Genomic DNA, 17,171 nt, shown 5'->3' with positions numbered 1-17,171 from the left:
ACTTCAAAAAAGGCATCAAGACCTGGCTCTTCAGACGGGCAAACCCCCCTAGTCACAGTACCCCCCCCTTACACTTTACCGCACCCCATCTACCTTACAACCTGTACAATCTGCATGTTAAAAGTTAAAATTAATTGTCTTTCTTCTCCTGCCATAACTACCGTAAATAAGCCTCCATATATATACTCCATACAATCCATATTTCCTTCATTATCCGCTGTAACTATGTGACAATGTTTATCCCTCATTTATTGCCTCTCATGTAAATAATGTTATGTTCCTTTTAATTTCTCAGCTACTATCTTCTTCCTCCTTTACTTTCCCCCCTCTCCCCCCCCTTTTTTCTCAAACCTGCTCCATCTCCCACTCCCTTGTTTTTTGTAATTTCCTCCTTTCGCAAGTTTATTGTAAACCGGCGTGATGTGCTCGCACGAACACCGGTATATAAAAAGCTGTTAAATAAATAAATAAACAATGAAATGGTTCAAATCCTACCTAAACAATAGATTTTTCCAAGTACAGATTAAAGGCACAATATCAGACAGAAATTGAGCTAAAAACAGGAGTACCCCAGGGATCCACACTCTCGGCGACACTATTTAACATCTACATGCTGCCTCTATGCCACCTCCTGGCTGGACTAGGTATCAAACACTACATATATGCTGACGACATTCAACTAATTTTACCCGTAGAGGAAACAATTGATAAAACATTAAACCTAGCAATGATGTACCTAGATATAATTAAGCAATTACTAAACCAAATGGAACTAGTAATTAACATCGAAAAAAATGAATTTATATACCTAGAACGTAAAAACTTTGGGGTAATTCAAAACCCCATCAAATTTAAAAACGATCAAGAAGTGGAACTAACCGAGAAAGCTCGGAACCTAGGAGTAATAATTGACAAGGAACTCAGCCTTAAGCAACACATATCACAAAAAGTTAGAGAAGGCTATGCCAAACTTATGGTCCTCAGGAGGCTTAAACCCCTATTAACCCAAGCCACTTCCGAACAGTTCTGCAAGCACTTATATTCACCAGCACAGACTACTGTAACACACTATTCCTGGGACTACCGTATTCAACAATAAGACCTCTACAAATCTTATAAAACTCTGCTGCCAGAATGCTTACTGGTAAAAGCAAAAGGGACCACATCACTCAAACACTTGCCGAATTACACTGGCTGCCAATAGAACAAAGAGTGCAATATAAAACACTCTGCACAATTCACAAACTGATAAACGAAGAAAAAGCTCATTGGTTAAACACAGCGCTATGCTTGCACGTCCCCCAGAGAAATCTTAGAACAGCCAATAGAGCTCTTCTAACCATCCCCTCGGTCAAGTCAGCAAAACTGACCCAAGTTAGAGAACGAGTCCTATCATTAGCTGGACCAGCATTATGGAACACAATGCCACTCGGAACAAGATTACAGAGCGATTTAAAACTCTTTAAAAAAAAAAGTTTAAAAACATGGCTTTTCAAAAAGGCATTTTACAATGAGATTGAAGAATAGAATGTATAAATGAACAAGCAAAAAAACATCTCCACACAGCGAAAGTCACCGGGTAGCCTATATCGTATTGTTTTTTACTCATTCTCATAGACTAATTTAAGAGATCTGCAGTATAAAGTTCAATTCTTGTATGGTTTCTCTCCTATTAATCATATAATAGGACAAGATCCAGATCACGCATCATATACCTTATATTATGAAAACATGTTACCGATAAATGTTTTGGCACACTGTTAGTAAGATATTAACCAAACATAAAATTTACATACCTCTCTGTAGACCGTTGTGATGGTGCAATACTAAACGACGGTATAGAAAAGATTTTAAATAAATAAAGAAAGAATACAGCAAAAAAAATGCAGGGACTCTGTTCACTGAGTGTGCACCAAGGAAGACCGAGACCATGAGGGATCATCTCAGATGGCCTCAAGGCAGCAAAACAAAATAAGAAGGTGGTAGGCGGAGGGATGCTAGGGGTGTGTAGCAGGAACGGCAGCTCTAAAACAAGAGCCTGTGGTCTGGTGCTTAAAGGGGCAGTATTGAGCGTAACATTGGAAATATTTCCACCAAAAAGAGTGGCGGATGGATGGAGACAAAACTCAATAAAGCCTGGGAGTGGCGCAGAGGATCTTTCTCGCGCGTGAGGGAAAGCTGGAGATGGTGTATTCCTTAAACCTAACGTATTGTGTATCTTAGGCCTGGCTCTTTCATCGATTAGCTGAAGGCGCGCTACGTTCAGGCACAGGAGGTATTGTAGAGACTCTGTGGCCTTTCTCTGCCAGCCCTGACCTGGTCAGGAAGACGTGTGTAACAGAGCTGGGACTGCAGCGGGGAAGATGTTTCATCATGAGGGAAGCCTTCCAGGTTTTTAGAGAAGACTAGATGCACATTTTCAACTAAAGCACTTAAATATCTGCAGGAAAGAGCTGGCCTGGGTCCCTTTCCAACCTCCTCTCTCTGTTTCTAGAGGACTCCTGCGCCCCGTCTCTCCCACCTCAATCCACCCTCTCCCCACTGGCAGATCCTGATGCTTTCCCCCCTCTCCTTGTCCCAGGTACTGCGGGGAACGTACCTTCTGGCCCTGACCAGCGCCGGCCCCACTCTGGAGGTCAGCTTCCATTCGGACCGGTCCTTCACGGACAAGGGCTTCCTGGCAGAGTACAGAGCCTACGACCCGCAGAACCGTAAGTACTCGCGCCAGGGCGGGCAGCCCCCCCTTTCCCATGCTGCAGACAGGTTGTGTTATTCCCCCCACTTCTCTTTGCAGCTTGTCCTGACCAGTTCGCCTGCACCAACGGGCTCTGCGTCGCCACCTCCCTCACCTGCGATGGCTGGAACGACTGCGGGGACCTCAGCGACGAAAGGAACTGCGGTAAAGAGCTCCCAGTCCCCCGCCCCGGAAACAAGAGCGTCTCTGTGCTCTAGGGCCCTCTGCTTTGGTTGGGCTTCATGAGCCAACCCTCACCCTCCCACACTATCCCATGAGAAGGCCTCTGAGAGAGGTCCTGCACCTCACCCTGATTTGTATTAATTCTCCAACCCTCCACCCTCCCACACTATCCCATGAGAAGGCCTCTGAGAGAGGTCCTGCACCTCACCCTGATTTGTATTAATTCTCCAACCCTCCACCCTCCCACACTATCCCATGAGAAGGCCTCTGAGAGAGGTCCTGCAGCTCACCCTGATTTGTATTAATTCTCCAACCCCCCCACCCTCCCACACTATCCCATGAGAAGGCCTCTGAGAGAGGTCCTGCACCTCACCCTGATTTGTATTAATTCTCCAACCCCCCCACCCTCCCACACTATCCCATGAGAAGGCCTCTGAGAGAGGTCCTGCACCTCACCCTGATTTGTATTAATTCTCCAACCCCCAGCCTCCCACACTATCCCATGAGAAGGCCTCTGAGAGAGGTCCTGCACCTCACCCTGATTTGTATTAATTCTCCAACCCTCCACCCTCCCACACTATCCCATGAGAAGGCCTCTGAGAGAGGTCCTGCACCTCACCCTGATTTGCTCTAATTCTCCAACCCCCCACCCTCCCACACTATCCCATGAGAAGGCCTCTGAGAGAGGTCCTGCACCTCACCCTGATTTGTATTAATTCTCCAACCCTCCACCCTCCCACACTATCCCATGGGAAGGCCTCTGAGAGAGGTCCTGCACCTCACCCTGATTTGTATTAATTCTCCAACCCTCCACCCTCCCACACTATCCCATGGGAAGGCCTCTGAGAGAGGTCCTGCACCTCACCCTGATTTGTATTAATTCTCCAACCCCCCAGCCTCCCACACTATCCCATGAGAAGGCCTCTGAGAGAGGTCCTGCACCTCACCCTGATTTGCTCTAATTCTCCAACCCCCAGCCTCCCACACTATCCCATGAGAAGGCCTCTGAGAGAGGTCCTGCACCTCACCCTGATTTGCTCTAATTCAGGCTCTCTCCCACTTTTCATTGAGTGGGGAGGGAGGACTCACTGCTCACTAATGAAGCACTTGTTATGTGGAGGCTCAGCTCATCCTCTCTTCCCCCTCCTGGTTATTTTTTTCCCTTCAGTTTGCAACTCTGACCAGTTTCGCTGCGACAACGGCCTGTGCAAGCCCCGGCTCTGGATGTGCGATCACAGCGACGACTGCGGGGACGGCAGTGACGAGCGGCAGTGCGGTGAGTCTGACGCACGCACACCTCAGACGTTTTATACAGGACGGTCCTGGGTCTGTAGAAACCGTCCCATCTCCTGCTTAAACGAGGCGGCACAATCCTTCTTCCTTCTCTTTTTTTTTTTTTTTTTCCTCCAGTGTGGCCCCAAGAAATACGGAGGAACCTGGGAGGCACAGAAGAGGAGGGAGGCAGGAGAGGCACTGAGGGATGATGATGCCCCATGCCCTCTGTTCCCCTCCCCTTTAAAAATCCTAAATCTGTCCAGGAATGAAATTCAGTCAGACCTGTTTCGGTGGTTGCATTTTACTTGACCCTCATGGCCAGATCTCGGGTTTTGAAAAGCAGAGGGGGGGAAGAGATGGTGCGGGATATCTCCTGCTCCCCCACCACTCCCTTCCGCTGCTTCCAGCTTCTTCTCACTTTCTTGGGGCACAGCAGGGGGTTCCCAGTAGTAATCCAAAAGCCTGGGGAGGAGGAGCAGCTGCTGGGACTGGGAGGAGGGTCAGCCTCTTAAATGCAATGGTTTTGATCTGGGTTTTATTGCCCCTTCACGTCCTGCTGACCCCGGGTGGGGAGGATATTGCAGGAGGTCGACTCCTGACACTGCTTCAGCCTCAATGCCCCACACCTCCCTGCTGTTCATTATTCGGCTTTCTCTAACCGCCTTTCCCAAATGTCTTGTTTCCCACTCTTCGGGGAGCAGGTTGCACGGCAGAGCAGTGGAAGTGTGGTGACCACACCTGCGTGCCCCGGACGAAGCAGTGCGATGGCCAGGCCGACTGTGCAGACCTCAGCGATGAGGCCGGCTGTGCCAACGGTGAGTCCTGGAGGTGCTGCTGCTGTCTGAGGGCTCTCAGTCTGTACTGGGGGGCGGGGATGATAAGGCTCTGGGCGTTACGTGTGCTTTGATCGTAGGCCAATAAATGCTGGCCATGGGGATGGGCTTCCAGTATCAACGTTCACCGAAGATGATCTTCAACAGGACTAATGGGACACTTTGCTGAAAGTTTCTCTTGGGCTGCAAATCTGTGAAGGCATGGTCCCTTAATCTCTCCCTCTGGGTCCTTTCTTTCTCTGTGGATGAAATATGAAGACGCTGTGGGCAAACTGGAAAGCATCTTCCTATCCCCTTAAGAATTTGCCTGAATTTCCCTCGATCCCCCTACCTGATCTTGTTCCTCCTCTGTAGTCTCTGCTGGGCTCCTCTCCTTCTCTTTCCACCCAAGTACGGTGCCAGTTGTATATGCACTCCTCCTCCTCCAGTGTTTGCCAGATGGGAACTGAGGGACAAAGGGATGAGTGGACAAACCTCACTCCTACTCTCTATAGGACAGGAAGGGTGAGTAAAGCTTCTCCCGGCATAAATCACACACGGGCCGATACAGTAAAAACCGCGGGAGAGCCCGCGCTCCAAGGCGAGCGCCCGCTCTCCCGACGCGCGCCCAAGCCACTCTCCTGGGCATGCGATCGAGTGTTTTAAATGAGGGCCCATGGTAAAAGGAGGCGCTGGGGACACTAGTGCATCCCTAGTGCCTCCTTTTTGACAGACGCGGTGGCTGTCAGTGGGTTTGACAGCCGACTCTCAATTTTACCGGTGTCCGTTCTCGAATCCACTGACAGCCGCGGGTTTGGAAAATGGACGCCGGCAAAATTGAGCGTCCGTCTTCTGACCCGCTTGCAGATTTAATTTTTTTTTTTTTTTTAATTTTGGGGCCTCCGACTTAATATCACTACGATATTAACTTGGAGGGTGCACAGAACTTCTTTTCTGTGCACTTTCCCTGTGCCGGCCGAAATTATCTTCTGCCTTTGGGCAGGCCTTAATTTTTGAAAATAAAATGTACGGCTTGGCTGCACATTTTACTCTCTGTATGGCGCGGGAATAACTAATAGGGCCATCAGCCTGCATTTGCATGTGATGAGCGTTATTAGTTTCAAGGGGGGGGGGGGTGGCCGCGTGTTTTTGACGCGCTATTACCCCTTACTATATAAAATATATATATATAAAATAGCACGTCAAACGCACGGCCAAACCGGGGCTAGAGGTGCGCTCAGCCGAGCGCACGTTACTGAATCGGCCCGACAATGAGTAAAGAACTCAACCACGGGAGCTGGAAATGAAATCTCTTTCCTGAGATTGCTCAGCCGTGGCTTGGGTCTGTACTGAGCAAACTGCATTGGAAACATTTTGTACTTCATCCAAAAGGAAAAGCCTCCACTTTCTTACCCGTCTGCGGGTCTCCCACCGGCAGGACTGACCCCCGCTCGTTCTGCCTCGTGGCCGCCAGTCAGGTGCAGGGCTGCCTCATATTTAAGGGGCCTGCTAGCACCGTAGGGACCCGGCCAAACCCTTTCTTTGGTGGTTTCGTCTGGCGTAGGCGCCAGCTTTTCCAGGATAGGCAGGGCAGAGGCTTGGAAGAGCGGACAAGGCCTCCTTAGCAAGGAGCAGATCTTCCCAGCTTTTATCCCTTTTCTCTTTGTAAACGAAGAGAATATGTGCAAACGAATCTTTTTTTGTTGTAAACGAAATACAGGAAGCGTTCAGTTCTTTTGGTTTTATTTTTATTTCTAGGTATTTCTTATGATGGTAGTTAGAATGTATTTTGATTTGCATTGTGCTTATGATTTGTAATTTTTAGTTTGAAGCTCTCTTTGGGGGTTTAGATAGGATAACAGGGTGCAATGAAGAATCACACCCTTAGCTCTCCTGGGCAGGGCGGCTTCTTTTCTCGCTTGGACAGAAGGCTGAGATCTGAACAGATGTGTTCATAAGACTTTTATTTCCAGATGTGAATGGTTGGGGGCGAGCTGCAATTCTTTGCTTATATGTACTGTAAATTACGTTTGAAGGCTCATGTGACGTTAACTGGTCAGACCGTCACGTTTTGAGAACTGTTAAATGACGACTTGGAAGACATAGGGGGCGAGACCTCTGAATGAATGAGGGTCATTGCCTTCCTGCTGCACTAGGCCTGACCTGTGCCCTGTGGGAACCTCCGTGGGAGGCTGCAGTGGCCCCGTGGGATGAGTTATTACATTGAACGCGTTGTGGCTTATTCTCTTTTTGTCTCACCAGTCACTGAAGGGATTTGCACGAACTTCACGTACCGGTGTAAGAACGGAGCCTGCACCAGCCACGTGAACCCCGAGTGTGACCAGAAGAGGGACTGCGAGGATGGCTCCGATGAGGAGGCCTGCAGTGAGTCTGGGGGTGTGGGGGGAACTGATCGAAGCTGTCGTAGTCTCTTATCAGACGCTCGCAGACTGATTGTGTCACCAGCATGAATCCCCTGCGTGGGGTCGGGGGCCATCTTTCAAAATCCACCCCCGATCAGCCGGACTCTTCCTGAATATCTTACTCCCCTTCCCCAAATATGAAGCCAGCCTGAACTCCATCTGTTTGCGCTGCTGTTGCATTGCTCTGCTCCCCCACCCTGGCAGAGATCAACGATTGGGATTTTTTTTCAGGTTAAGCGACCTTACCCAGGGCTGCCTCCTCAGGACTGTAATGAAATTGTCCAAGTGCCGCAGAATCCCTCGTAAGGCTGGGAGACCACCTACAGGCCCAGCTTTCCAGCCGACCAAGGCCTCTATCTGCACACACTCTCTCCCACAGCGCGCGCGCCTGCAGGCACTCTCTCTCACAGCGCGCGCGCGCCTGCAGGCACTCTCTCTCACAGCGCGCGCGCGCCTGCAGGCACTCTCTCTCACAGCGCGCGCGCGCCTGCAGGCACTCTCTCTCACAGCGCGCGCGCGCCTGCAGGCACTCTCTCTCACAGCGCGCGCGCGCCTGCAGGCACTCTCTCTCACAGCGCGCGCGCGCCTGCAGGCACTCTCTCTCACAGCGCGCGCGCGCCTGCAGGCACTCTCTCTCACAGCGCGCGCGCGCCTGCAGGCACTCTCTCCCACAGCGCGCGCGCCTGCAGGCACTCACAGCAGACACGTCAAGGCCCCTTCCATGGGTTAAAACATGGGAGCTTTGCATGTCGTCCTCCCTGGGAGCTGCGTGGCACTCAGCACACATCCTTTCACCCGGGGGGGGGGGGGGGGCAGAGAGAATAATGTGTAACCCCCCACCAGCCCAGCCAGCTCTTGGGTGCGTGGGGAGGGCCACGGACCAGCGAGGCCCCCTTGACCTCCAAGGCTTCCTGCACAAGAGGGACAAGGCAGCCTTTTCCAGGCCCTTGGGGTTTTGTCTCTTTGGGGCTTCTTCTGCTCAAGGTCCCACCAAAACTCGCTTTCCACTCCAAATGTCCCAACAGAAGAAGCCCCGTGGATATTTCTCCACAGCAACTAAGTCCAGAAATACTACTTAGTCTCTCACACACTCCTTCCTGCAAAGGTAAGCTCTTTGGGACATGTACCCTCCCACCCTGGGCCTGTTAGGAGCTGCCGCTCTTTCCGTCCCTTTTTCTTCTCTCGCAGGTGAGCTTCCAGCTGATTTGCCTGATGAGCCAAGCCCCTGTGGATTTTACTCCCCGGTGCCCTCGTCCAGGACGCTGCAGAGTCCCCCTTCTCCCTTGGGTGGGCCTCAGCCTCTTCTCCCAGGAATTCCCCCCCCCCCCCCCTTTCCCGGAAATCCTTCCTTGGCTCCCTGGAGGGAGAAGGCCCGGCACGAGTTCCCCCCCCCCCCCGCTGTGGCTTATCTCTAGACTCCCCCTGCGTTAGGCCTCAAAGCCTTTCCCAAAGGAGTGTGGCAGGCTGACGCCACTCTCAGGGCAGGCTCTGGCTCTCACGTCCGGCACCTGCTGACCTGCTAAGGCCACGGCTACCAAACCACCAAGGGGCAGACTTGGGCATCCTCCTCTCACACGTGTGCATAGTTTGATGGTCAAACCTGCCCCCACGGTTTCCAGTGGGAAGAAAGTCACACAGAGAGTAGGTTGTAACTTTTCCAGGGGCGGTCGTTGCAATAAAAGCCTAGGCAGGCTTGCTTGCACGTACCTGTGGGGTCTGGCCCCCCAGGCGGGCAGTTTTCTCATTATTGCCCCCATAGTAGCCCGGATGGTTATGACTTGCATCTGTTAGCTTTAATGCAGGTATTGCCTTTATCTCCCGCTGTTTTCTTACCCTTCCTGTAACCTATTTCTACCACTAATCAGCTGTCGCCCTGCTCTCTGCCTGCAATTACGATTTAGAATGGGAAAAGGAAGATTTGTCACTGCCAGGCTAATTGTAAATTATGCTGGAGACAGAGGAGCTCGCTCCGGGAGCAGGCCCGGCCCTGTTTGCTGCGTTATCCCAGGTGAGAATGGACGAGCGGGTCTCTCGCTCACTGATTCCTCGTGCACTCTGCATCCGCAGGCTGTGGCGTTCGTCCGTACAAGCACAACCGCATCGTGGGGGGCACGGATGCCGACGTGGGCGAGTGGCCCTGGCAGGTCAGCCTGCAGTTCGGCAGGCAGGGCCACACCTGTGGGGCCTCCATCATCTCCGAGCGCTGGCTCGTGTCTGCGTCTCACTGCTTCCAGAGAACCCAGAAAAACAAGTGAGTTTCCCCGTGAAGGGGGCCCGTTTCTGTACCCTCGCCCTACAAGGGAGTACAGATCTGCAGATCCTCAGCTCTGCCCCTCCCTGCAGGTGGCGCTGTGGTAGGGACTGACACTCACACGTTATACAAATAGTTTGGCAAGGGAAACCTAACCAGGTGGGTGGAGGGGGGCTCACCTTAGTGTTTCCCCAGTGATCTGCTGCATGGAGGGGGGAGTTGAAAGCTGATGCTCCTCTGCTTCTTACAGCTACGCCGACGCCGGAAGCTGGAGCACGTACAGCGGTCTTCGCACCCAGAGGGACCTGCGCAACATACAGGTGAGGGGGGTGAAATCCATCACCACGCACCCCGGCTATGACCCGGACACCTTCGACTATGACATTGCCCTCCTGCAGCTCAAGGAGCCGCTGGTATTCTCCAACACCATCCACCCTATTTGCCTCCCGGCACGGACGCACGTCTTCCCCAGTGGCATGTCCTGCTGGGTCACCGGCTGGGGGCTTCTCAGCGAACATGGTATGATTGCATCTCTCTCTCTCGCGCGCTCTCTCTCTCATGTGCTCTCCAGCTGACGCTAATAACTCATCACACATGTGGTACGGGTTTTGCAGGGCAATTGGCTATGGTGCTTCAGAAGGCCGAGGTGAAGATTATCAATGACACCGTGTGTAATGATGTAACTCAGGGCCAGGTGACCCAGCGGATGCTGTGCAGTGGGTACCTCACGGGCGGCATCGATGCGTGTCAGGTATGGAGAACGCCCAGCTGACCCTGTGTAACGTGCTCCGTCTGCCTCCCCTCCGCTGACCGCTGACTTCATCTCTCTAGACAGACCTAAAGGTTTTATTTCTGCAGTGATTGGCGGTAACCAACGTCCTGGTTTTACCTGCTCTTGCAGGAGGGGTTTGACATGGTCTCTGGCTCCAGTGTGCATCCATGACCAACGTCCTGGTTTTACCTGCTCTTGCAGGAGGGGTTTGACATGGTCTCTGGCTCCAGTGTGCATCCATGACCAACGTCCTGGTTTTACCTGCTCTTGCAGGAGGGGTTTGACATGGTCTCTGGCTCCAGTGTGCATCCATGACCAACGTCCTGGTTTTACCTGCTCTTGCAGGAGGGGTTTGACATGGTCTCTGGCTCCAGTGTGCATCCATGACCAACGTCCTGGTTTTACCTGCTCTTGCAGGAGGGGTTTGACATGGTCTCTGGCTCCAGTGTGCATCCATGACCAACGTCCTGGTTTTACCTGCTCTTGCAGGAGGGGTTTGACATGGTCTCTGGCTCCAGTGTGCATCCATGACCAACGTCCTGGTTTTACCTGCTCTTGCAGGAGGGGTTTGACATGGTCTCTGGCTCCAGTGTGCATCCATGCGACACCTGCACGTCCAGGGTCCCTCTGATCAGAGCCAGAGCTTCATAGGGCAGCTGGGGAAACAGAGTGACCGGGGGGGGGGGGGGGGGGGGGAGTGGGTAGGTGGAGCGGGGGAATAAGAGTGTTCTTGGATGGAGGGAAGAGATGTGGAGGGGGGTGGCTTCTCACCATCCTCCTTTTTTTTGGTTCTTTTCTTGCAGGGTGACTCTGGCGGGCCCTTGTCCTGCAGTCAGGATGGGGGCCCTTGGTTCCTGGGTGGCATCGTCAGCTGGGGCGAGGGTTGCGCCCGGAAAAACAACCCCGGCATCTACAGCCGTGTGACCGAGCTGCGTGAATGGGTGAGAGCGCAAACAGGACTTTGAAACGCCTCCTCTCCCCACTTCTCAGACCTGGGCCTGCTCCGTTACCATGACAACAGCCAGACCACTGCCCCAGGATGCTCCAGGCAAACTGTACGAAAGCAATTTCCTCAAAAGATGTAAATACTGTGTGCATGCTTTTTATTTTTTTCCACAGGAAGAAGCTTTTAGAAAGATTCTGTAAATAGATTTGTCCATAAACAATAAAAATATGAATTTTAAGGTGTAATTGTACTGAGGTCACATCTTACCCACATCTCTCTTATTAACTTATTAAAAATACTTTATTTCCTAGTGTGTGGCCAGATGGACTCAAGACCAATGGGTTTTGCTCCCTTGCCAGCAGATGGAGACAGTCAGGCTGCAAATCTATCGCATATAGCCCTGCAGTGACCTCAGCTGTCGTATTCTCAGTCTCCAGCAGATGGTGGACATACATCTCCCTATGGGGATTGTCGTACTTTTTGGAAGGAGAAATTCTACATTCTAAATTGGAGGTAATTGAGCCCCACTTTTCTGCGGTGATACCTAAAGATCCCTCCCCCCTTTGAGAATTCCTGAGGTGATTTCCGAGATCCCTCAGAGGTGTGCCTTGGTCCGGTAGCTGGTTCCTGGCATGGACTTTGCTGCTTAAGCAGCCAAAAGGCAACAGGCGCAGGAAGCCGAGCACGACAGTCGGCCAAAGCCCTCTCCCCCCACAGCCAGAGACAGTCTCTGTACTCAGCCAGTAAGCACTGATCCCAGGAAAGTAATAAATAAAGGAAGGAAGATTACCTCCCATTTCAGAGACGACCAGAGGGAGTTTCTGTAGGACTCCCCTCTGTCTCCGTGCTCGGCGCGCCATACTGACATCATTCCCGCTTCCATTCGGGTAATGGGAATTGGGCTTCTGAGCAGGTTGAGCAGCCCCCAGTGGGCTAGGCCCTGCTATAGTCTTGGTCAGCACACCATGGTAGGCCACGGTGGTGCCATCTTGCACACGTTTGTGTGTGCATGCTGTATTGCCCTCCATAGGATGTCAGTATGCGCAGTGTGTTGGCTCTGTGCACGTGCTGTGCGAATAACATCAGGCGTGACTGGAGGCCTGTGCACATCGCTGCGCCCCGCCCGGACACTCTTAATTTGTATGCATAAATTTTTAAGCGTGAACTGAGAGAGCGCACAACTACTGCTGCCAATGGGGCCACCAACCAAGAAAACTAAGCGCCTTGCTCTCTGCAATGCTTGCCATGTTAGAGCCTCTCAGTCTGACCTGGACTCCAACTTATTTCCGCACTCCAAGAAAGCCCCAAGAAGAATTGGCCTCCACCCATTCGGACGAATGGTTGATCACTGCCTTAACTGGAAGTACACCGGACCTCAATATTCCCCTACGAGGGAAATTCAACTGGTCCCATCTCAGTACCTCCTGGATTAGGCATGAACCCGGCTGCCTCTTCCTAGATGGAGTTTTTCCAGAGGCTACAAACCTTCGTGCAGGCACAGTCTACTGCTCTCTTGCCCCTGTCCAGATGGAACCTCAGCCGGTGGTCCCTCCCTCTCCCATTCCTACTGACAAACCCTGAAGTATGCCTCGCCTTACCAAGGGTATCCCTGGCAGGAACCCAGACGGCACGGATGAAGAGGAGGATACAGATTCCTTGGAAGATGGGGAAATCCCCCCCCCCCACCCCAGGTTAGAACCATATCAGATCATGAAACGGTTCTTTCATAGAGACGAATTGCCGTCCCTGGTTTCCCAAACCCTGAAGATGCTGGGAGTTCCTGGGGCAGACTCTGATGGAACCAAAGAAGAATCCCATTCTGATTTCCCTGCAGAAGGCCTCCTGCTACTTCCCCGTGATGAATGCCATCCAAGAGTTGATTGATGTGGAATGGGATGCCCCAGAAGCAAACGTTAAAGGGGGCTGAATGTTGGAAGCTCCTATACCCTCTGGACCCAGCGGTAAGGGAATGTTTGCGTTTCCCTAAAGTGGATGCACTGGTCTGGTCTGTGCCGTCTCAGTGGAAGGAGGAGCAGCCTTAAAAAAAATTTTTTTTAAATGCGCATGATAGACTGAGTCTAGCCTTAAACAAACCTTTGGCGGTGTAGCAATGACCTTACCGATCAATTCTGGTGGCGTGTTCATGTCTGCTTCTCTCTCAATAGGTTGATGAATCCGGGGTGTTCCACAGCGGTTATGGAACCCGCTGCCGCCTTTTTAGCAGACACAGCCTCTGATTTAGTCCGTACTTCGGCCAGAGGTGTGGTCTCAGTGGTGGCAGCCAGACAGAAGCTAGGGCTGCAAAACAGGTCAACCGACGCAACCTCCAAAGCTAATCTTACAAAGATGCCCTTTAAAGGATCACTCCTATTTGGGAACGAGTTGGAAAAGCTGGCCAGTAAATGGGGGTGAATCTCCATTTTCCTCGGTTACTGGTAGATAAGAGGAAGCAGTCACAGCGCCCCTCACCTATGAGGGGTCATTCCAGGGGTTCCCAGTATTTTCGCCCCTACAGAAATTTTGACATTTTAGAGATCTCGACCCCTTTCGTACCCGGCAGGCCAGGAGAGGGGCAGGTTTGGGTTCAGGCTTGTCCCGAACCCCCCCAATGAAATTTTACCGACCCACCTTCGGGACAAGAAGATAGGGGTTCGCTTGTCTCTCTTTCTTTCTTTTACCAATGGTAGGTCGAAATTACTTTGGACAAATGGGTACTGGACGTCATACAAGAAAGATATGCACTGGAATTCCACAGCAGTCCTCAGGACATCTTCATGAGGTCTCTTTGCCATTCCCAACACAAGAAGCAGGCAGTGGAGATTATACTTCTAAGAAACACAACGGAAGATGATCCAATTTCGCAATGTAGCAACCAGAAGAAGATGGATCAGTGAAAGAGATTCTTTATCACAGTACACAGGCCCGACTCTGGCCGAGTTTCGCTCTGTACATAGAGCTGCCTCAGGGGCTACTAAAACATGTATACAACATTTAAAAACATATGAATGTGAGAGACATCACAATGACTTTAAATCATAATAAAACAGTAATCCAAAAGAAATGGTAATCAAACAATTAAAATCAATTGAAATGTACAAAACATGACATTAAAGTATTATGCAATGTTTTGTCCATTTCAATTGATTTTAATTATTTACCATTTCTTTTGGATTACTGTTTTATTATGATTTTTTATGATCTAAAGTCATTGTGATGTCTCTCACATTCATATGTTTTTAAATGTTGTATAGATGATTTATTGTTTTAGTAGCACCTGAGGCAGCTCTATGTACAGAGCGAAACTCGGCCAGTCGGGCCTGTGTATTGTGATAAATAAAGAATCTTTCACTGATCCATCGTCTTCTAATTACACTTCTAAGATTCCTCAGGATGTGGTTCCCATACCTACGCCCCAGGAAAATATGGGGCGTTATTCCATTAATTTTGTCGTATTTACACGTACCCAAGAAGGAAGGTTCCGTTGGCCCCATCCTGGACCTCAAGAGCACCAACAGTCACTTGGGGGTAACTCATTTTCTCATGGAGACCTTAAGCTGTGTGGAGAATTCCTAACCTCCCTGGATCTATCCGAGGCCTACCTACATATTCCAATCCGGCAGGAACATCATTTGCTATGCTTTGCAGTGCTGGATCATCATTATCAGTTTCAGGTGATACTCTTTGCCTTAGCCACTGCCCCCAGAACCTTCTCCAAGATCACGATGGTCATGGTGGCAGCACTGAAAAAAGATGGGATCCTGGTGCACCCATACTTGGATGATTGGCTGATCTGGGCCAAATCCATGGAAGAGAGCCTCCTGATAACCAACAGGGTGAAATCCCTGTTACAGGAACTCAGTTGGATATTAAGCCTGGCCAAGAGCAGCCTCAAGCCTTCCCAGTCCTTGGAGTATCTAGGTATTCAGTTTGACACCAGGCAGGCAAAGTCTTTCTTCCATCCATACAGATACAGAAATTGATGAACCAGGTGCATCAGTTGATGAGCACAATACACCCGACGGTGTAGAGCTATTTCCAAGTTCTCCAGTTGATAATGGGAACCCTGGAAGTAGTGCCATGGGGGAGGGCACACATGTGTCCTCTTCAACTCTCATTGCTATCACATGGGAACCCACAGTCTCAAGACTATTCGGTTTCTCTCCACCTACTGATGAGAGTCTGCTGTCACCTCCAGTTACAGGAAGCTCATCTGAGCAAGGGGGTGTCCCTGTCTTCCCCAGACTGGCTGGTTCTCACAACAGATGTGAGTCTCCGGGCTGGGGAGCTCACTGTCAGGAGCTGACTGCCCAGGAACAGTGGACAGAAGAAGAGGCCCTCTGGAACATCAATTGCCTGGAGGCCTAGGCAATCAGATTGGCATGTTTACAGTTCAGCCACAGACTACAGGCCCAGGCAGACCGCGTGATGTCAGACAATGCAATAACTGTGGCCTACATCAACCGCCAGGGAGGAACCAAGAGACAAGTGTCACAGGAGACAGACCACCTGATGGAGTGGGCGGAAGTGCATCTACAGATGCTCTCAGCCTCCCATATCACAGGAAAAGACAACATCCAAGCAGACTTTCTAAGCAGGGAGTGTCTGGATCCAGAAGAGTGGGGGTTGTCTGCCAAAGCATTTCCTGATAGTAGGTCGTTGGTGTCTCCCATCAATCGACTTGCTGGCTGCATCCCACTATGCGAAGGTTCCTCAATTCTTCAGTCGCAGAAGATATCCGTAGTCCCTGGGAATCGATGCTCTCATCCAGATCTGGCTGGAAGACCAGCTACTATATGCCTTCCCTTCATGGCCCCTGCTGGGCAGGATCATTCGCAGAATTTAATGCCACAGCGGACTAATCCTACTGGTAGCTCCGGATTGGCCCAGTCATCCATGGTATGTGGAGACTCCTGGTGGAGAATCCCATGTGCCTCTCACTACACAGGAACCTGTTACAGCAGGGACCAGTCCTTCACGAGGATCTGACTCAATTCTGTCTTACGGTCTGGCCCTTGAGAAGGCTCGCTGATGAAGCGGGGATATTCTGCAGCGTCAATTATCACCTTACTCCATGCTCTGAAGTTCTCCACGTCCTTAGCGTATGTGCGGATCTGGAGAGTATTTGAGACCTGGTGCAAGGAACGCGGTGTTAACCCTCAGGCGGTCAAAGTCCCATTTATTCTGGAATTTTTGCAGGACGTATTGAATAAAGGTTTGGCCCTTAACTCCTTGAAGGTGCAGGTAATGGCCCTCTCCTGTTTCAGGGGTGAGGTGAATGGGGGTCTCCCTGTCGGCTCATCTGGACGTGGCTCATTTTCGGAAGGGAGTGAAGCACCTTCAGCCTCCCTTATGGTTGCCGGTCCCCGTGTGGAATCTTTACTTAGGATCTGCCAAAAATTCCAGCACTTTCTTTCAGCTGCTGCGCCATTTTTCCTTATGTTTATTGACCTTGAAAACAGTGTTTCTGGTGGCTATATGCTCGGCATGTCGTATCTCCTGAACTGCAGGCATTGTCGTGCCGGGAGCCGTTCCTTCAGATGATCCAGGGACGTTACACCTACGTACTGTTCCATCCTTCTTGCCCAAGGAAATCTCTGAGTTTCATTTGAATCAGTCCATTTTGTTGCCATCCCTAGATAAAATCAAAGAGATGGAGGAATATAATCTACTCCGTCATTTGGATGTCAAGAGACTTTTAATACAGTATCTTGTAGTGTCAGAACCGGTCTGAAAGACGGACTGCCTGTTTGTCCTTCATGGCGGAAGGAAGCAGGG

At 50.9% G+C, this 17,171-nt stretch overlaps 1 protein-coding gene across 1 annotated transcript in view; it reads left to right on the top strand.

Moving 5' to 3' along the window:
- LOC115075641 (suppressor of tumorigenicity 14 protein-like) overlaps window positions 1-11,634 on the top strand; it is a 148,628-nt gene extending 136,994 nt beyond the window's left edge. The window contains exons 22-30 of the mRNA XM_029576215.1: window positions 2,582-2,711; window positions 2,795-2,899; window positions 4,086-4,193; window positions 4,894-5,007; window positions 7,267-7,389; window positions 9,495-9,678; window positions 9,929-10,197; window positions 10,293-10,429; window positions 11,254-11,634. Of these exons, the coding sequence (XP_029432075.1) occupies window positions 2,582-2,711; window positions 2,795-2,899; window positions 4,086-4,193; window positions 4,894-5,007; window positions 7,267-7,389; window positions 9,495-9,678; window positions 9,929-10,197; window positions 10,293-10,429; window positions 11,254-11,415 (1,332 nt within the window). The 3' untranslated portion in view covers window positions 11,416-11,634. The remainder of the gene's footprint in view (window positions 1-2,581; window positions 2,712-2,794; window positions 2,900-4,085; window positions 4,194-4,893; window positions 5,008-7,266; window positions 7,390-9,494; window positions 9,679-9,928; window positions 10,198-10,292; window positions 10,430-11,253) is intronic.
- Window positions 11,635-17,171: the final 5,537 nt, after the last annotated feature.

Source organism: Rhinatrema bivittatum, chromosome 14 (genome assembly GCF_901001135.1).
Source record: "Rhinatrema bivittatum chromosome 14, aRhiBiv1.1, whole genome shotgun sequence".
Taxonomy (NCBI): Eukaryota; Metazoa; Chordata; class Amphibia; order Gymnophiona; family Rhinatrematidae; genus Rhinatrema; species Rhinatrema bivittatum.
This window is presented reverse-complemented; position numbering and strand designations above follow the sequence as displayed.